The sequence below is a fragment of the Psittacula echo genome (assembly GCF_963264785.1).
Source record: "Psittacula echo genome assembly, chromosome: Z".
Taxonomy (NCBI): domain Eukaryota; kingdom Metazoa; phylum Chordata; class Aves; order Psittaciformes; family Psittacidae; genus Psittacula; species Psittacula echo.
This window is the reverse complement of record NC_137742.1, coordinates 83,912,033-83,933,264: the sequence shown is the minus strand read 5'-3', so window position 1 is coordinate 83,933,264 and position 21,232 is coordinate 83,912,033. Positions and strand designations below refer to the sequence as shown.

The 21,232-nt window shown below is 40.6% G+C and overlaps 1 protein-coding gene across 7 annotated transcripts in view; it reads right to left on the bottom strand.

Moving 5' to 3' along the window:
• CNOT1 (CCR4-NOT transcription complex subunit 1) overlaps positions 1–21,232 on the bottom strand; it is a 59,206-nt gene that overhangs the window by 20,224 nt on the left and 17,750 nt on the right. For 3 of the 7 annotated variants that reach the window (XM_080636906.1, XM_080636907.1, XM_080636909.1), the window contains exons 11-25: positions 20,174–20,344; positions 19,544–19,671; positions 18,853–19,093; positions 17,267–17,386; positions 15,865–15,987; positions 15,488–15,639; positions 10,990–11,140; positions 9,502–9,703; positions 8,938–9,084; positions 7,127–7,251; positions 5,997–6,283; positions 4,590–4,668; positions 2,925–3,155; positions 2,201–2,341; positions 546–725 (exon numbers count right to left, since the gene is read on the bottom strand). In XM_080636906.1, the coding sequence (XP_080493032.1) occupies positions 546–725; positions 2,201–2,341; positions 2,925–3,155; positions 4,590–4,668; positions 5,997–6,283; positions 7,127–7,251; positions 8,938–9,084; positions 9,502–9,703; positions 10,990–11,140; positions 15,488–15,639; positions 15,865–15,987; positions 17,267–17,386; positions 18,853–19,093; positions 19,544–19,671; positions 20,174–20,344 (2,478 nt within the window). The remainder of the gene's footprint in view (positions 1–545; positions 726–2,200; positions 2,342–2,924; positions 3,156–4,589; positions 4,669–5,996; positions 6,284–7,126; positions 7,252–8,937; positions 9,085–9,501; positions 9,704–10,989; positions 11,141–15,487; positions 15,640–15,864; positions 15,988–17,266; positions 17,387–18,852; positions 19,094–19,543; positions 19,672–20,173; positions 20,345–21,232) is intronic. The other 4 variants (XM_080636910.1, XM_080636911.1, XM_080636908.1 and 1 more) reach the window with 3 other exon arrangements.

The following is a 21,232-nucleotide window of genomic DNA, read 5'->3' as shown; positions in this document are numbered from 1 at the left end:
TGCACTACAGCGTAACCCATGGTGTAAGGAAATTCCACCAACAGGTTTAAAAATAGTGCTTGCTTGACAAACTTGTTTTACTCCCTCATCTCTTCTGAGCTACTGCCTCTCCCTCCTCCTCCCCATAACATTGTCTTAGTCCTCTAGTAAATTTTGGTTGTTACACCCCCTCTATTAGACTACAGTTTTCTAATCTCTATACTTTCCCCACACAAAAGAACTAGACCATAAGCGATTTTCCCCTAGGTTATTTGCAAGCCTCATACAGATTTAGAGCCTACCTACATATATGAATTTAAATGCAGATTTGCCTTCTCATTATACTATTGAATTAAGACTTTGGTACATTCTTGACTGAAAACAGAAGAATTTAGTATTCATAAAGGTAACCTGTTAGTTCAATTTTAAGCTACCAAGTAGATTTTTGAATGATCAGCAAGCAGATTTTTGAAGATCAGCAACACAGTAAGCAAACAGCAGGAGGAAAACGGCACACTCCTAAATCTTTAAATCTACCTAAGTATTAGAAGACTTGTGCTACTTACCTTGATATTTCTGTAGGTTTCATTCAGAACCATTTTATTAAACTCTGGATTCTTAAGTGTGTCAAGGAAGTTTGAATATAAGCTGTGAAAGTTGGGCTCAATACTGACTCTCTTCATCACAAGATACTGTGATACCCAAGGCATGAACTCTTCTTTCACTGTTTCCTTCAACTCTTCAACCTGTTTCCATACCAAAGAAAAAGCAAGCCACAGAAAATGTAAGGTGATGACCAAGAACGTCTGGAGTTGGCTGTGACCAACACAGTCAAGATCAGTCAATTGCTTTTAACACTAAAGTTGTTTTTCAAAAAATGCATTGAAATCTGAAGATCTGCTCAGTCAACAACGACAAGCATAAAATCAGCACAATATAATGATCTACCTCTCCCTCACTTAGCTTTTTACCACGTAACTGCAAAATAAATGCGGACATCTTAGGTTTAACCTATGCCTGTCCACCAGACAGACAGCTCAGCTGGCCGCAGTAATGAAGATCTCCACTGGTTCACACATCTCCAGCTTGAAATACAAGAGTCCATCAGCTGAGCCCTGCAACATTAAATGGTACCCAGCCCACTTATGATGTGAATGTTTGTCCAAACGTGTATTAATGTTTTTCAGAAACTCACATTAGTATTTTACAGTTATTTCAAATGACAGAAAAATCAAGAAGGACTGTGTGCCCTTGTGGCCAAGAAGGCCAATGGCATCCTGGGGTGTATTAGAAGGGGGGTGGTCAGTAGGTCGAGAGAGGTCCTCCTTCCCCTCTACTCTGCTCTGGTGAGACCGCATCTGGAATATTGTGTCCAGTTCTGGGCCCCTCAGTTCAAGAAGGACAGGGACCTGCTGGAGAGAGTCCAGCGCAGGGCAACTAAGATGATTAAGGGAGTGGAGCATCTCCCTTATGAGGAAAGGCTGAGGGAGCTGGGTCTCTATAGTTTGGAGGAGACTGCGGGGGGACCTTATTAGTGTATATAAATATATAAAGGGGGAGTGTCATGAGGATGGAGCCAGGCTCTTCTCAATGGCAAACAATGATAGGACAAGGGGTAACGGGTATAAACTGGAACACAAGAGGTTCCACTTAAACTTGAGAAGAAACTTCTTCTCAGTGAGGGTGACAGAACACTGGAACAGGCTGCCAAGGGAGGTTGTGGAGTCTCCTTCTCTGGAGACATTCAAAACCCGCCTGGACACATTCCTATGTAACCTTATCTAGGTGTTCCTGCTCTGGCAGGGGGATTGGACTAGATGATCTTTTGAGGTCCCTTCCAATCTCTAACACACTGTGATACTGCGTGTGACTATCCAGGAATTAGTCTGGGCATATAACAGAAGTCCTTTCCTGAAAACAGAACATTATTGACCTAGAACACTTCAGTACAAAGGATCTGTCTATACAGAAGCAAGAAAACTTGTAGGAGAAAGCAAGATGAAGCACAGCTATCTTTTATCCAGCTCTTCCTTCCCAGAAAAATTTTATCTCCAAAGAGGTTCAAGCAGAGTGTTGGGAACTACAATTTCTTTACGGTGTGCTCCCTCTCAATTTTTTGCAAGTTGGATTTTTAGTAGAAACACTAAATCACCCACCACTTTAGAACAGATTTCCAGAAATGCATAAAAAATTGATTTTACTGGCATTCTTCCATACTTGCCTTCTGTGTCATATTTGACTGAGACAGATTATTGAAGATGAAAGCAATTTTTTCCTGGACATTCTCTGGAGGTTCCACAATTCTCTCAGTTTGATCTGTAGCTACTAGCAGTGTATCAATGTTGGTAGTATTAATAGAAGGCTGGAAGGAGAACAAGAAGTTAAAAATAGACAGTACCTTGAGGCAACACTGAAAGAAACTTGCTCTGTTCTGTCAAGTGAAAATAAAGAATTGAGCTTCATCAGGTGACATCTACAGTTCCAGCCTCATTTTTAGCAACACTCTAATGAAGCCAAGTGGGTTTCTTACTCTACAAACCATGATCAGTACTCTGCAAAAGAATGCTACTATCTACATAACAATCAGGTGTGAAAGACGTTAACAGCTACACTATGGACTCTCCCCCCAGTTTGTTCACAACACTTTCAGCTACCTTTGGGTTTTACCTCCTTCAATTTGAGAAGCTTCTTTTAAGAGAACTATACAAACACAGTACAGGAAGCAAGATGGGCTTGACTCCACAGTGCATCAGTTACCACACAGTAACAGCTCTACACACCCTCAGGCAATCCTGTAATGACTCTGAGTTCAAAGGTTTGTTCATGGAAGTGACTAAAGATTTGAAAAACCTAATGCAGTTAGAACGGCTAGGTCAAATATGGTTTAGTGAGCAAGAAGTGTTCTCAAGCCCCCAGTAAGGGCACTGATGTGACACATTACTTACTGGCACATCTTTCTTGAAGCTCACTCCAGTTGGTCGGGTGATTGTAATGGTTTTTGCAACAGTGGTGGTGGTTGAGGTGGTAACTATAGTGCTGACTTGGCCAGCAAGAGGAGCTTTTGCTGGAACTTGGGCCTGGGCCTGAGCCTGGGCAAGTGCAATACTTCCTGGGGTGGTGATTGAACCCTGCATCTTCACAGGAGGATCTCTGGATTGCTGTCCGTATTCTATGTACTGAAAAAGAATGAACAAGCACATACAAAATTTCACATGCAGCTACAGAACAACAGGCTCAGTTTTAGCATGAGCAATACAAAGGTTTCCCTTTATATCTTTAAAATACTTGACATTAATGCCATTAAGGGAATTTGCAAACTACAAGTTAAGCCTTATAAAGCAGATCTTGTCACTATTAACTTACTTTCTCACTGGAGAGGAGCCTCAAGCTCTACCTCTGACCTGAAGAGGTTGACCTCAAACATTAAGAGACTTGACATCCTTAAAATTCCACAAAGCACTACCCAACAAACCCCACCTCTGCAGGCATGGGATAGCAGACCAAAAGAAGGGAAGAGCCTAGGAGAAACATGTATCAAGAAACTGGCACAGGTTGCCCAGAGAAGCTGTGGCTGCCCTATCCCTGGCAGTGTTCAAGGCCAGGTTGGACATGGCTTAGAGCAATCTGCTCTAGTGGAAGGTGCTCCTGTATTGGTAGGGGACTGGAACTGGATGAGCTTTAAAGTCCCTTCCAACCCAAGCCATTCTATGATTCCATGCAGCTACGCAGTAAGGTAGGTACGAAGTCTTCCCCAAGGACTTCTACAGCTACATAGACATGGTAAAGTCTGAAGTTCACAATTAGTAAGCAAACCATAGTTCTGAAATGGCCAACTTCCAAATTTTACATCTTCCACAGTAGAAAATTAGTTTCTTCCTCATTGTAATACATATACCCAGAAATTGGTAACATCAAACAGTTTCACTAACAGGTTTCAGCCCATATTGGACTGTGCAGCTCTGAGGAGATGGCCTCTCTACCTTCATGTTAGAGCTGACCTTTTTCCTTAGTTAGATCATGCTCTCAAGCTCTGCCACTGGGATTAGCTTTTCTGTATTTCTATCAATGAAAGCACCTTTGAGGCAGACACTGTGACCAACACTGCTATGGACTACACCAACACTGCTAGGGACTACAGGGTATTCCAGTTACTCTGATCAGACTTTCAGTAATGAAATTTTTCTTACTTTTCATCATCTTTATGTGGACTATTTTAGCAGATCTGAGTATGAAACTATAAATGTAGCTGAATGCCCTCTATTTTAGAGGAAAATTCAAAATCCTTAAGGGACTGGAATATGAATTCACTGAAGCACCTGAAAACCTCTGTGAACACATATGCGCACTGGTTGATCATGCAGTTATAGTCAGGCTGTTATTTCTACATAAGCAACCCAAACATATTTAGGGAAACAAAAGGGGTATCATATAACCACCTTCACCTGCCAAAACTATCCCACAGCAAAACTTTTAAAGAAAATGTATTTAATTCTGCGGATGTACACTGCCTAAAATTGTGACAAGTAAGATTATGTTTCCAAATGAAAACAGGAATTTGCTCCAAAGAATCTAAAATAATAGAAAGCCAGTGTGCTGACATAAACACTCACCTCCTGTAAGTGATGTGGGAACTGTATAAAGTGACTAATAGAAGCCAAGTGCTGACAATACTGGGGATAGTCCTTCAACCTATCAAATAAAACATTTATCAGTCAGAAGCATAAACCTTGGTCAGAAACAATATCACAGAGAAATACAAATGTAACCCTGGTGTCTCATTCCCATGCTGCATCACAGAATTACTTCTGGACTCCTGGCAGCAGCTGCGCTATAAACGAAGCATCTTCTACAAAGTACTTTTTGTTGCAAAACCTATTTGGAATGAATTCATTTAACAGCAAAACACAAGGTTTGTTCACTGAAACTCATCTTATCCTACATCTCTATGCTTCTGACTGAGCATACAGTTGCCTTTATATTCAGTTTTTGCAGTAAAATTGGTGGATAAGTCATTTGTAGTCTGGCTCAGTGTGATTTAAACAGCAATCCAGAGTACCCCTAACACCTGAGACAGAAGCTTCACCTATGCACACCAATTATTATAGTTCCACTTGTGAATGCTAGCCACTGCTACCAGTCACTGAGAGTAAAATCTTTATTGTCATGATTAAAATGGTTCTTCAGAAAAGAATATGGCTATGTCTCAAGTATGACAGCCTTAAGGGTCTCTACTCACTTCTGCTCAGCTAACTCCACAACACAATATCCATCCACAAATGCTGCAAAGCAACAGCTTTTATTACAGATGAAATACTTCAGTGCAGATGAACAGGAGAACAGGGTTAGAAGATAACATGCTCCTTGCTTATGAGTCCACACATTTCTTCTCATAACTAATCCCAGGAAGCTTTCTAATGCTTTTCAAGTTCAAGTATCTTCTTCCAGAATGGAGATTTTTTCCTCATGGGTATATAATCCTGCCTACTACAGCAGCCTGCCTTGAGAGATTCCTCTCTTCACAATCCAGTAAAAACTTCAAGAAAGCTTTAGATTTTGAGATACTTTTTGGCATACTTGACATTTCTATGTTAAACCAAAGTCCTAGAGCTAGTTCCTAGCCAGCTTTCAGTAATGAACAGCGAAAACAACACTTCATTAGAATGTACCTGTAAAGAGAAATTACATTCACCCTGTTTCTAACAAGTAGACAACTTCATCTAACTCAACACTTCACTGAATTAGTTTTGTCAACAAGCTCACTACATAGTTTCAGCATCTCACTTTACCATGCATTTACACAAGTATCACACTGAAAATTTTGATTTTTAAAAGTCACCCTTTAACTAGTACATTAGCACATTTTGTTTCAGTACAGCATATCTTTAAAGTAATCCTGAAGTTCAGATGTGTAAATTTCTAGCACATATAAGCACTCTTGTACTGCATAATTAGAGCAGGTTCAAGGTGTAACAGTATATGTAATGCCTTGTTAAAATATTATCAAACCCCATACTTACCTATTTTTAAATCTATCTAGTGCAGCAATACCGAAATAGTACATTTTAGATGCAAAAGGCTTTCGTAAGGCTTCAAGAACATAGCGCAGGGCCAGGCCCAATGCCATATAAGTAACAAGTCCTTTCTCTATGATACCGCCAAAGAGGCAGGCTGTTATGTGCAGCTCTTTATCTGGGTACTGGGGAAAGAAGCGGTACTCCTCAAACAAGTTCCTCAGCATACAGTTAAACACTTCTCGTTCTCGTTTAATGTTGGAGTCCTTAAACCTCTGCAGCATTTCCAAGACCTGCAAAGAAATGGGAAATTGTTACCAACAGATTTGCTTTATTTCAGCTCTTCTGCATCTTCAGGTTTCAAGAATGATTGTAGCTGTTAAGGTAAACTGCAAGACCACATGCTTGACTGCAAAACAGTTGCTTCAAAACCCCTCATGTTAGCCTGTAGACACTACACTGCTACAATAAGCCTCCTCTTCAGGCTTCAGTTATCTCCCATTTCTTTTCAGTAACTGTCTTCACATAAAACTTTTACGTGGCTGCCCACTCCATTGCTTCAAAATTAGCAAAATGAAAATTAATGTTTAGTGCTTCCATAATTCACAGCCACACAAATATATTCAAATAAAGCTGAGGTACTTCGAAGACTGAGTACATGAGACTGATAATCACTCTCACTGAGACTAACCAAAATAATTATCAAAGCTCTGAAGGTAGAACTTCAGGCACCTTTGTATATTTGGATGTTGCAGTCATTTTTAGGTACTTTAAAAACAAATATATTCAAGATAAGCGTAACTTATAGAGACTGCTTAAAGGCACACTTTAACAGTTATTTTGAACACACAAGCTTCTACTCCACATTGAATTCTTCGCGCTCAGCATCATTTCAGGAGTGTTAACTGGACACCTAAAAGTCAAAGCTGAATGTAGCAACCAAGTGCAAGTTTACTGCAAAATCATCCTGTCTTAGAAATATACAACTTCAACCAAGCAAAAAAGCAGTGATGCAAGCATCTACCACAAGCCCTTTATTATCTTTCACTTAAGACTAATCCAAGAAAGAATAATTACCATGAAGTTTATAGCAAGTCGCTGGACAGGTGATGCAAATGCTACTGAAGGGAACTCACCTCATCTACAGACATGGTTGGATGTGGTGGATGGTTGTAAATACGCTGGAAGTAGCTGTTTGCCTCATCATCTATTTCTTTGCTAAAGTGCTGATTAGCCTCTGGCCACACCTGAGATAAGTCAGCTGTTAAAAAAGGGAAGAGGTATCATGCTCAGAACAACTTGTAGCCAGGATTTCACGTAGTCCCATTCAACTCTTCGACCAATCTATAAAGAACCTGCTGGTTTTCTTGAAAAGCAGGATATTTAACCTTTCCAGTAGTTAGGAACTGTTATTTAAAAAATACATATACAAAATATAGTATTTATGCAAAAGAACTGTATCCTAAGATAGGATTAACCTCCTACTGATGCATGCCTAGAATGCACTGCATCCCAAACTAACCTCAGCTGGTACCTGAACTAGATGAATGCAAACAGACTAAAGCATGCTACACAACACTAGAGAGCAGACAAACTTCCACACAAACTTTCAGGCCAGTCAGTGAGTGAGCTTTGAGCAAGTGTCTTGGGTTCAGCAGTAGCAGTCATTTTTCTCCTTCTTAGTAGCTGGTGCAGTGCTGTGTTTTGACTTTCAGCCGGGGAACAGCACTGATAACACCGATGTTTTTAGTTGCTGCTAAGTAATATTTACTCTGACCAAGGACTTTCCCAGTCTCATGCTCTGCCAGGGAGGAGGAGAAGCCAGGAGGAAGCAGAAAGAGGACACCTGACCCAAACTAGCCAAAGAGGTATTCCATACCACAGCACATCATGCCCAGTATATAAACTGGGGACAGCTACCCGGAAGGGCTAGATCACTGCTCAGGTTGGGCTGGGTATTGGTCAGCAGCTGGTGAGCGCTTGTATTCTCTTCCCTTGTTATTTCCCTTATCATTATTATTATTGGTGGTAGCAGTAGAGGTTTTGTGTTATACCTTAGTTATTGGATTGTTCTTATCTCAACTCATGGGAGTTGCATTATTTTCATTCTTCTCCCCATCCCTCCAGGAGCAGGGGGAGGGAGAAGGATGGGGTGGGGAGTGAGCAAGCGGCTGCATGGTTCTGAATTACTGGCTGAGCTTAAACCATGACAGCAAGTTTGCACTGGATGTTCAAGCCCAAAAATATAAACCAATGGTCAATACAGCTGCCTCCATCTGTACATATCTGTAACTTTGCTTTCATGGAGGAGCTATCAAAGGAAACACACAGTATGAGTGTGGGAGGTTTAGCATATGGCTATGCCTCCTAAAGGCAACAGTTGATTGCTTAAACATTTAGTAGTGACCATACTTCAGAGGCATAAATGAATAAAGGATAATGGCTCAGTATTAGGAACCAAATTATTCCTTTCAAAAACCATCTCCCCACCAACTTTTGTTAGTCTTATTTGCACCCCATTTTGCAGTCTGATCCACTGCTTCAGGTGTCAAGTTCTCTGCTGCAAGAGCACCTTACCACAGTAGCTTTGTTTAACCTTGTTAAAAACCCAAAATCACCCTCTTACCAGATGCATACAGTTCTCTGTAGAAAGGACAAAACTTCTGTTCAAAACACAGCACAACAAAAAAATGACACAAACACTGTTCATGCAAATCCACCATGTTATGTTTTTATGCTAACAGCTTTTTAACTCTCCCTCCAGCCACTTGGCAAGGTTTCAAAACAGAGTTTAGAAGCACCTTTTCCAGACTAATGGCATAATACAAGAGCCACTTCACAGCTTCTAACATTTTCCACCTACAGATCCAAGCCTCCCCAGAAGGAAATGCAGGTTAACTGCAGACCACAGTCACACTTCACAGCCACAGACAACACTACCACTTACAAGGTTTCATCTTACTCTGCTGGAATGTAGGCTGGTTCAGTCCAGATGTGCTCAGCTTCCTTTGTACGAAGGGGTCACTGTTCACCGCAGGAAGGCCCAGGGCTCCACTTCCTATGCCAGTCAGGCTACCCGTAGTAAGACCACCTACTGAAATGGAAACCTATAGTAAGACCTCCTGCTAAAAAGCAAACAGCTGGTAATCTCAGTTGTACCCTCTACAATACACACTCATCACTCCAGGCACTTGTTGTTTCCAACTCCAGGCTCTAGAACCTCATAACTGTCTAATATCAAGCAGTTTTCTCTCATGCAATTCTTCATCTCTGTCTTAACATAAAATAAAGCTACCAAAATCTGTCAAAGATTTACCCCTCTTGATTCTCAAGCTTTTTACCTACTGCAGTTCAACATTCCGAAGTTTCAGAAGCAGCCTAGGAGCAAGGACTGTGTAATTCCCTCCCATGTGACACAGAGCTGTCAGCCCAGTAATTTCCAACCACAGCAGTAATAGTGCCTTAGTTCCAATATGTCATAAATACAAACCACTCCACTGGATAGCAGTACCTGGAAGCTGTGAAGACAGTCCTCCAATGCCACTGAAACCTGTTGTCTGATTTTGGGTAGAAAGAGGGGGGAACGCTTTTGCTGGTGACTGTGGAGTACTGAATGCAGAGCCCAAGTTTGGAGGGAAGCCTTGCATGCTCTGGGTGTGAGGAGCAGCTGAGCCACCTAAGCTAAGAGATGCCATTCCTGCCAGCGAGTCGATCTGAAGAAAGGAAGATTATACAGAGACATCCATGAATCCAAATCAAGCTGATTTTTGGCAGGTTTTGTATAGAGACAGCAATATATCACGATATTCCTGAGAAGAGCTCTTTTGCATGTTTACTGCATGATTCTCAAGTCATCCAGATCACCCCCAAAAGATTAATCTGTTTACAGAATGCTGTTTCATTTTTAATTCTACGATCCCATAAACTCCTGTTCTATCAGAGGTTTTACAGAAAGGCCAATTGTTCCATAGTACAGCATGCTTGTACTAGTTTATGCTCTGCAGTTTACAACCTCAGAATTCACACCAAGACTTAAAGGCTATTTCATATCAAGCTTACAGAGTATTTCTGACTGTTTGAAGGATGCCGTTATGCCCAGTTTTCACAGCTAGATACCTGAGCGCAGTCTTCACATTAATACTTGGGTGATAAGTAGGAGGGAAGCACAATGCCAGCTGACAAAGCAGTAAGTTAAAGCTCCTGACTAGCAAGAGCAGAAAACTGTTTCCTGCCCAAAAGACAGCATGACTACAGATAACATCTGCTGCTCCATTCATTCACAGCAGTTATTTGCAGCAAGTTGCCAAGATATTTGGTACATCTGATGAGGAATTTCAATAAAGCAACAATTTACAAGGAAACTGCTCTCTGTATTTAGTTTAAATTATCCACTGATGCTTCACACATTCTTAAATGCTGAATTGCCACTACTGCATGTGAAAACACTTGTCACTGGTTTAAAATCTGATATTGAACGTAATAGCTAGAAGCAAAACCTGTCTGTAATGTGTTGCTCCCAGAGGAGGAAGGGATGATGAGTGGCAGAGAGTAGCTTAAATGTACCTTGCTTTTAAAAGAGTAGTTGAGAGCTGAAGAACCCTAGTTATAACAAGTCCTCACGCTCTAGCACTGTTGCTTGGCCACTGAAGCTACAAACAAGACACATGAGGCTCAAAGGCAGTGCTTAATTTTCACAAGTCTTAATACATTCTAGCTCTTCAAAAGAAACACTTACTTTAAATAAAGCAATTCTCTATCCCTCCTCAGTGCTATCATCCTACTATATTTCAGTTATCTTACAGGCATTCGTGAAGATAGTTCTGACCTACAACCCTCAGGCACTATTCTGCAGTTACAAGCAAGTTATCTAGACATGCAAGCATAAAACTAAGGGAGCCAGATCATGTTTTACTTAGTCCTGCTGAAAAGTACTCAAATAGTGCAGTGGAACTAGTGGTAAGACACCAGCTTCTAAAAACACATGACATTATTCATCTACCTGTACAGGAGAGATGGCATCCAAGCTGCTAGCGCTGGGTGGGCGTCCTTTGGGCATGACTCCAGGGGGTGGCTGCCTGGCTTTGTTCATGACATTGCTGCAGTTAGCTACCATGGTGAGGATTGTCTCCGACAGCTCCTGAGAAACACTCCTACAACATGGAAGTAGGGTAGTGAGTGATGCAACAATTCTCAAACTAGAGCCCCTGATTTATTTGGTTTTCTTACAGAAATTTGGGTCACACTTCACCAATAGAAGCTACAAAGCAACCCCCAGCAGAAGCTACATTTTGTTATTTGCAAAACTTGTGCTACATGTCCCAAGAGAAACAGCTATATTTAAATAGATAATTCTAAATTGTATTTCTAAAAATTAATCTCAAACAGAATATTCCTTTGTTTCCACTAATGCAAATACTGCTTTACAGTTACCCCAGCAAGTAACGACTTGCAGAAAGCTGGAATATGTACCTACATGGCTCCAGCAGTCCTTGGAAGAGCAGACTATCTACAACACTTTGACTGCTGTTGTCCACATTATGGGTTTTATACAGCTCAGCCTCATGAATTCAACCATACAATAATGACGTGATCACTTGCTCGATTCTGCTCCAAGGATCCTTCCTGTCTTGACATCACAGTTTGTGATTATTCCCACTCTGAACCCGCACACAAGATCTCTCCAAAAGAGGAGATACAACATGACTAAAGCTTAGCCTGCACACTCAGAAGACAAAAAATGAGAGGTGAATACCACCACCTGCTCCACTGAAATTCATCTCTCTGAACTGAAACATGCTTTCTGCATTAACATGAAACCAAAACAAAAAGGAAATCAACCTAATCAAGGAAATTGTACTCAAAAGCCAACAGAATTCAAACTTCAGAATGAAGACACTACACAATCAAGAGCAGCCAGTACTTCTTTCCAAGGTATTCCACGTCTGGCTGCCAGGTTCCTAAACTAGAAGGAAAGCCAGCTCTGCTGCGGACATACCTAACCACAAGCATGCTAACACAAAACTGACATTTTCCTTTTGGAAAATACAGCCAATTGTTTATGGCTTTCCAATGCACCCTTGTTACCTTTCTCTGAAGATCCCTCATTTTAACTCAATTTACACAAGCTTTTACTGCACAGCTGCTTGGGTGAGGGGAAAGGAAAAAAAGAGGAACTATCCTGACAATTAAGGCAGAAAAACAAAGATCAAATCAGCCTTCAGCTTTGGCAAGTATCCCATTACAGGCTAACACACAGCTATCAGCTTCCAGTTATTTTTCAACACTATTAGCTCACCCAAGACATGGGAATTTGGTGAGCAGGTTTCCATACACGGCAACAAACATTTTATCAACTGTTCCATAAGCTGATTCCTTTACATGCTTTAACACCCTCTCCCCAAGGCAAGCAATTTTAAAAGCAAGGAGCTTGGGGGAGTATCAAACAGCAATCAGAAACCTAACTTCAAATGAAAAAACTCAAAGGGAGTTGCTTTGAGAAAGTGTTTCCAGACCTGAAGACAGGGCTTTGAGCATGGCATGTGGTAGGTTCAGTAACTACAGAATGTATTTGCCTACATTCCAACACCACATTCTCAGAAATCTCAACATTCAAATGTATATATGATCAATTAATAGGCTTTTTTTCTGAACAGGGTTTTTTTTTCATGTAGGAGGCATTCCAAGACTGTACAGCACTTCTGCTAACCAGGGAACAAGACTCGGGGCTGGAAAGCTGGATTCACAACGGTTACGACCATCTTTTGCTCTCTTCCTTTTTTTTTTTTTTGTAGCAGATAGATAAAAAACAGCCCACAATGAAGACTGAACCAGGCTTACATTCCTAGAGTTTGAGACCAGTTAGGCCATTAGTGCTTTGGAGCAAACCACTAATACCATGTCCTGCCATCTAGAAATTGAAGGATAACTTCTCTGTCATATCAAAGGACACACTGAATCAAGATGAAAACATCACAGTAGTTTTAGGTAGTACAAAACTGTAGTTTTCACAAAAAGCCTCACCAAAACCCTGCATGTGAGGCAAACTATATCAAGTAGTACATAGGTGGGCATGATTTGGTAAGTAAATCTTAAAGAAAATGTTCGCATTTTCAAGTTTTATGTAAAAATATATTCAGGTGTCCAACCTAATCAATGCCATTCCTAGAAGAGAACTAGAGGGAAACTGTAAGAGAACTTTGAAACACAAGTAAGGAGGAGAGCCGGCAAACACTCAGACAGCTCTAGAGGAGCAAACCTGTCAGCTTAAGGGAAGCTCCAGCTTGCTGGAATAACAAGGGCTTTTTTAAGCCATTTTTCCAAAGCAATTAAAGGCTTTTTCATTCTCCTGGGCACAGGTAGCCAAAAGCCTCTTCTCTTCTTGAGGGAGGGACAGAGAAGGGATGACTGTCCCCCACACTGACACACTGGGGCTGTGCTAGACATGACAACATGGAAGAGACACTGCTACTCTCTCAATTCACTGCACCTCCTTCAGGAGAGGACTTCTCATAGGCACTTTGTGACCAAGTCACAAGCTTGGTCAGCCTGTGGTGCCCACAAGCACCCCAACTTCATTATAAAAGCACTAAGTAATAGAAGGAACACTTACTGCCTTTTGAAGCCTTTCTGCTATATGATGCTACAACTGCAGTGCTCACCAGTGGTAAAACAAATGCCACCAATAAACAAAGAGTTTCAGAACATGCAAGATCCTGATGACTAAAGAAAAGCATCTCCCTGGACATAAATCAGGACAAGAAAAACTACAGGCTAATTAAGGAGGGGGCTCCTAAATCCACAGATTTAGGAGATGCCAGACTTCAGCTGGTGAAGTGGAACTACCCTCCCAGATATATATAATATTTACCATGATCTTAATCTTCTGGCCTTCACAATGCGTGCTTCCATTCATGACTGCAACCTGAGCTAATCAAAGCAATTGCTTCATGAAAGAAATCCAAGCATTTTCTTTTAAAAGCTCAAAGAGAATAACGAATGGAAAATGACTGCAAGTAGGTCACATTCTTGCATAAAAGGGAATACAAGTAGCTATAAAAAGAAACCAAAAGCTGAGAGAATTGTGCCAGTAGAGAACTAGTAGCTCTTGGAATTAATTGAATAAATAGAACTTGGTAACACATTAAGATTCAGAACACAGTGACGTCAGATGTAAGTGAAAACTACAATTAACTATTAAACCTCTAAAATCTGGATGTGGTAGGATGTAAAATAAACGTAATTTCTGAACTGTAGTTTCAGAAGACGCATTTTGAGTTGAAAAATAACAGCCATCTTCTCAGTCCAAGAGGCATGCTAGGCCATTGTATTTCAGGAGTGATATTCAAATAGCATTTTGAAGTTTAACTGCACAGGTCCAAGTAGAAATCAGGAGAATCCTTTATTTTATAATCTTAGAGCTACCTCAAATTCCCTCTACACCAAATACTCACCGTGACAAATCCATGCTGATACTCATTTCCTGGCACCTACATCAGAGCCATGAATCATCCTGGATACCTTTAAAAATGTTCCTTAAAACTTTCAAGACAACACTGGCTAAACCAAAGGACACAACAGAAGCCTTACATCAGGTAACACACACTGAGACATATCAGCCTATTTCAGTGTCAAAATTTAACACCAAAACTAGCACCATCTCCAGCTTTCAGTCCCCTCTGGCTCAAATGTCACACTAGGCTACACCTCTGAAATATTGCTGCAGTTAAATACCAGCTTGATCGGACAGCAGCAAGAAATGACACCGCAAATATTTTACAACACTGTCATTTTAAAAAACAGAACTTAAAAACTGGTTTGCCCAATTTCAGTTTCCATCAGCTTTTCTGTAGTCCGCCTCTCCCTCTAGCAAATAAAACTTCCCCCTATGACCCACACCTTCTATTCTTGACATTAGCTTAACAATCTGATTTGAAAAAGATCTTGGATGTTTTTCACTCTTAACTACTTCCAGACTGTCTCAAATGAAGACAACAGAAGTTACATGGCTAGTTTCAGTCTCAATTACGTTACTTACAACCAACTCGTACCACTTTGCTCCAACACATAATGACTGCATTAGCCCTTTCTGCTAGGGTAGCAACCACAGAGGCATTTGCTTAAGACACTCACAAAATCCTTCCCCCAGTCACGGTTTTCCAACATGCAATCCCATTCTGTACTTATGGCCTGTATTTCTTCTTGTCCAAATTACATCCCTGTATCTAGTCATTAACAACCCAGGATCTGACTAACCAGCCATCCCCTGTCACCAAGATCAGGCAACCTGATTATAAAGACAGGAGCACTCAAACTCTTGTGACTTCCCTACAACAGAAGTTTCAGTGCAAAATTAAACATATTTCTGGATCTATGCCTGCAAGCTTATTTACTCTCATGAACCCCATTCTCTATGTGAAATTCCAAACAAGCAGTGACCACGTGACAGCAAACAAGCTGCAAAGAGATTACACATTCTGCATAAGCAATATAATCCTTACCCAGCACAAGCTTGAAGACATGCCAACATAGTCGCCAAGGTTTCTGGAGGAAGTTGAGCACTTTTGGGCTGGTCTTTTTCTGGAGCAAGGCCACCCAGGATAGATGGACATCTTCTCTTTAAGAAAGTCATACAGGCCTGGATGAAAGGCTCCTGAGGAAAAAAATATTCTCTTAATCTCCCAGACAGCATCCAAGCCATGATTTCAAACTTGGCAATTGCACCGTGGAAGGAACTGCACTAAGCTGTTATTCAATGAAAACGCTGAACTATCAGACCATGGAGACTTTCCACAACTTTAAAGCTACTTATAAAATTGTTAAAGTGACTTAAGTTAGTCACTGATAGAGTGCAGAAATAAGAAAAATCCTGTTTTACCCCATGCTCCCGAATTTTATCTGTGAGCCATTTGTCAAGTTTGAGGTATTCCCGTCGAGAGGCAAGTGCAGCAAGGTCGATAACAAAGGCAAATGGAGTACCATTTAGCAGCATTGACAAGGCCTAAAGGAAAAAAAAAAAAAAAAATCAGAAGACTACTAGTGAAGGCACAAGGATAGACACCCCTTCTCCTGCTTTTCCTTTCTAATCCCCACATAGTTTTTAGTAAAGTAGTCTTGCTATCACACAGAATCCCAGACTGGTTTGGGTTGGAAGGGACCTCAGACCATCCAGTTCCAATCCAAAGCAGGAACACGTTCCACTAGACCAGGTTGCTCCAAGCCCCATCCAACCTGGCCTTCAACACTGCCAGGCATGGGGCAGCCACAGCTTCTCTGGGCAACCTATGCCAGAGTCCCACCACTTTCACAGGGAAGAATTTTCTTCATGCTGTTATGCTTTCTTTGTCAACAAAAAGACTGGTATTACAGCTTCATTTATAGCTTGCTAAGGAGAGAAATAAGCAAAAAACTCTCATTTGCAGTCATGATCCTATCCCTTCTTTGAAGCCACCTTGTGTTGACAGTTTTAAATTCCTTTTTATTAATATCCACCAGCAAGTGGAGCCACCAAGTTGACACTGCCACTAAATTAATCAGAAGAGCCTATCACTTCCCTGCAATCAGAGCTCAACCCCTTCAGAGCTTTTGAATTTATCTCCTCAAAAGTGTTCATCTCTGAAACAGAAACTGCTACAAGAAAACTGACTTCCAGCAGCAGCTGGTGCTTTTGCACTTTGAGACACACAATTATGTTGTATCTAACTTTATGAAGCACTAAAGACTTCAAAGAAGCTAGTCACAACTTCCAGTCTCTTTTGAGAATGTGTGAACAACTAAAGCATTGTAGTACTCTCAAGAAATCCCCATACATAAAGCTTAGCAGAGCCACTTTCACACAATTATCTGATGTATATTTTCTATATTCCAATTTCAATGGTATTCAAGGTTAAAGCAGTCAAAGCTCTTCCTGGATTTACAGTACATTCACACAGCGAGCAGGTCTATTATACTGCTTCCCAAATAACTTGTCAGCTAAGCCACAGTAACCAATTCTACTGCAAGAAGCAAGTAAAATGTCTTTGGTTCACAAGAAGGCTAGAAAGCATCCGTAGTCAGATACCACAATTCAGCTGAAGAGCACTTGAAGCCACATGAACACAGGCTTTTTTTTTTTCTTTAAAAACCAAGATGAGGTACAGCACTAACAACTGAATTCAAACACGCTTAAACTAAGTAGTCTTTACTAAATTAGTCACAACTAAGCTTAGCTTTTGTTAAAGATGGGCAAGTCTGCATAAGACCTTGGACAAAAAAATAAAGTAGTGCTCTGGGAAGCTCACCTTCAAGTCTTGTGCCACATCAAGAATACGTGAGAGTTTTGCTTGGTCATACTGCTCTCCTCTCATGTACCACTCTGCCATTGCATGCATGATCAGCTGACGAATTGAAGGAGACTGGCCCTAAGGAGAATTACATTAGAATTGTACTTCATGCCTCTAAAAAAAAAAAAATCAGCTATGTGAACATTAAGTAAAATATCTTACTTCTAAAGCCTTACATGTAAACATTATTTGCTCTTTAGCTTCAGAACTTCTCTTCTGAGTTGAGCTGTTTCTATGCAATAACAAACTATACTGGAGCAACTAAAGGATGTAGGATAACTACAAATGGCATGTACATCCTCATCTCTCTCCTCTCTTTTGCAGAGAAACAGCTTTAGGAATACACAAATCATTTACACAATGTTATGCCTGGTGGCATCCTGAAGTGAGAATTACAACATCACACCTTAACACGGAAAACAGTATCTAGCTGTTTACAGGGGCAATTTTAAACTACAGCACAACCAAGAGTCTGATGGCAGCAAGGGTTTTGCTTAAAGTTCCCTCATATGGGGAAGTGAAACATCTTCAAGTTGTGGAATGGCACCATGTCATATGGCAGCCATTACTGTGGGTAGGAAGCCTACCCTGTGGGAAAAGTCCATATTCTGCCATTTCAAGACCTTATGCAAAAAGCACAACACTTCTTCCCCTCATTCTGCAATTTAAATAGTTTTATCATGAAAAATACAAAGTGTTCATAGCACTTCAGCTAGCAAATAGCCATATTTGCTTATCACTAATGCTATTTGAATAGGGCAAGATGTTCGCTACTGCAGATTCCCTCCCATCCCAGAAGCTTCCTCTGCCTTAAAGTTTCTTTTTATGGCTTCGATTTGCTTAACTACCAGTAGACACAATGATGAAAGCCATATCAAAAGGCTTACTTGTTTCCTGATTAAACGCGTGGACTTGCATATATAGTTACCTTGTCCCTACATGGAAGCTCTCCTTGCAAAAGCTCAACAGCAAAACCTAAATTTTCAGAAAATATCCTAGACTCCTAAAAGTATAAATAGTTTCTTTATACCTAGAATAACCTCCATCTTTTAGCACGTACAGTGGAGATTATTTTAGTTTAAACATCTTCACCTCTTGCTGCTTTGAGTTTCTACACTTTAAACTTGTGAGGCTGAGAGCTGGGGGTGGCGGAGAGTGTCGCTGTTGTGAGACTTTCAGTGTTCTTTTGTTTTAAAAAAATAAAACAAAAAAAAAAAACCCTGTGGTCAACTTTGGTTAAAACTGAATGGTTAAAACAGTCAAACTTAAAATTGGTCTCTACATTTCCAAGAATATTTTCTCAGTGAACATTATTTCTTTGTTCTGAATATATTTCCCCAAAGGAAACTTTATCACAACAGTTCGCTTCACAACAAGGAGGAGACAACTCATTACTTTGCATAAACCACTAATAATTTACTTCTTGGGTTTTAAATTACCCAGTTCATTAACCAATACATGCATTGTTGTTCTAACTGTCCAACCCATTTAACAAACTTTCAGTTATCTGAACAAGCTACAGACACTCCAGTGAAAATGCTTACCTGTCCATGCCATGCATAGTGCAAAATGATGGCAGAATTGGGATGGTTGCCAAGGAAAATTGGCATGAGTGTGGAGATGAGTTCGTGGCGCAAGGTATGCCAGGATGTGTTGATCTGCAATAAGGCCAACACCAACATATCTGGGCAATGCTTGATTGGAAAACTGAAGAGCTGCTTAACCTGCTCATACTGTCCTACTTCTGCCAGTCGTAACAGAGATTCAATCAAATCCAGGCTCTTCCTAACAAAATACAAAAAAAGACAGACAGCCCCCCAAAAAGTTACAAAGCAGTCAGCATATAGGATCCAGTAAATATAAATTTACTATTTTAATCCCAGAAATTCTTTCATACAAGTCTAGCAGGTTCCCCTAATGTGATCCTGGGAAAGACAGATTTCAGTTCATACCACCTCTATCCCCTTCTATCAGCTCACAGTTATCTTTCAAAATACATCAGCAGAAATTCTCCAAAGAACTGGAAGACTCCAGTGACACTTTCAGATATTATGGAAGCATATGAGAAGTCTGGATAACACGAGAACTCTCACTGATCAAACACAGAACAAACACTAATGGCTGATGTCTTAGAATGTACACAGCTACAAATAAACCTGATTGTGTAACTACAAAGCTACATTTGACCAGAAGAATAATCTAACTCAAGGTATGAAAAGCAGCTGGGAGGCTTACCATGTAGCTATTTCCCGGTTGTCATCCTCTGGTGGTGCTTTCAGGATGTCTGTGGCAACAGTATGACAAGGGTAGTCAGCAAAACAGAAGATGTCAGGATTTATGAGGGAATGTTGAATGAAGGAGAGCTGGAATAAAAGACAGCAAAAATAGCTTAGATATTTAAAGTTTCAGGTTCCTTCCACTTTATCACCTGACAATATTTCTGAGAACAATGCAAATAGAGATGACTCAAGTTTTACATTAGACTGAACCTCACACTTCTCCCAGGATTTCAGAAAGCAACAGATACAGATGTGCTGAGAGGAACTTGTCTGCACAAAGCTTTTGTTTAGCTAGATAAAAACCTTGGAGCACATCCGTGCAGCAACAGTTCTACACTTAGTTGCATCACACACCAGAACTCTGCTAAAACCAAAGATGCTGTCACAAATGTACAGCAAATGACCATCTCCTCCTAAACAGCGCAGTTCAATCAACAGACTGTACTTCAGTAACATACCTGAGGCCTATGCATTTAACAGGCCAAGTTGTCAAATGTAGCTTGTCTCAAAATTCGCATTTGCCTTTCGATAAATCCAGAAATTGGCAGGTGTTGTACAGTTACAGCAGAAGTGTTGGTAAACCTACCTGGCCTTCTGCATGCTTCCAAGGTCTGTATATGGCATTAACTGGAAAAACTTCCATGCCCAGCCCTCTCTGGATGCCAAACACCACAATATGCAGGCCCTTGCTGTCACGAATCTGAAATCCTGGATGGTCCAATTCATAGGTTACTACTTTGAAGTCCAGGCTAGGATTCTGCAACCAGAAAAACAAGAGAGTAGTCAGCCTTGAAACATTACAATTTTTGCTACTGTCATGTAAGAACCCGTCTTCATCAGTAGTTTACCCAGTTTAACCTCCACCTGACTTCTAGTTGAAAGCAAGGGTTTTGGTTTTAAAAACAGGATTTAGATAGCTGTGAGAACTTGATGCAAGTTAATGTTTGAAACTACCCTGTGAAATTGCACTTCTCCAGCACCACAGGCACTATTGTCTATCCTTCCAAACATCTGATTAACAAGTCCTCAAAAAAAAAAAAAAAACAACCCAAAACACCCAAACACACAGCCCCTTTCTTAGCATGCTAACTCATTCCTTGAGTAGGCTTCCATATGCCCTCCAATAAAAGGCAGAAGTGTCTGACCTGCTGGCAAGAAGAACTTGCTTTTTCTTTTGGAGAATGTACACTGCAAGCGCTTGCAAAGCAACTCTTTGATTTTCAGCAATAGTGTGAAACCGTAAGGATTAAAGAGCTTGGAGGGAACTATGGCTGCTGTGGACCACAGACCACTCAATTCAGAGATAGGTGAGCACCAAAGAAGGCTTGCTGTATGTTCCAAGGTTTAGAAAAATAAAACAGGGACTTCTGCATAGATTAGATGAAACATACAAAAAAAATATCACCCAATATAAGGTAGGCAAAGGAAAAGGTACTCACATTTCCCTGAGTTAATTACAAAAATTGCTGCCAGTAAGTGGTGGAAAAAGGTTCCTGTTTCTGAAGCATCTAGTGTTTTGGAATGAGTAGCTACAAAAATCTTTTGTTTCCTTTTTATCATTAATGCCTACAGTGTGATGCTTTTTAAAACACGGAGTCTAATGCACTAACTTCCCACTGCCAGAAGTAAGTTCAAGCCCACAAAC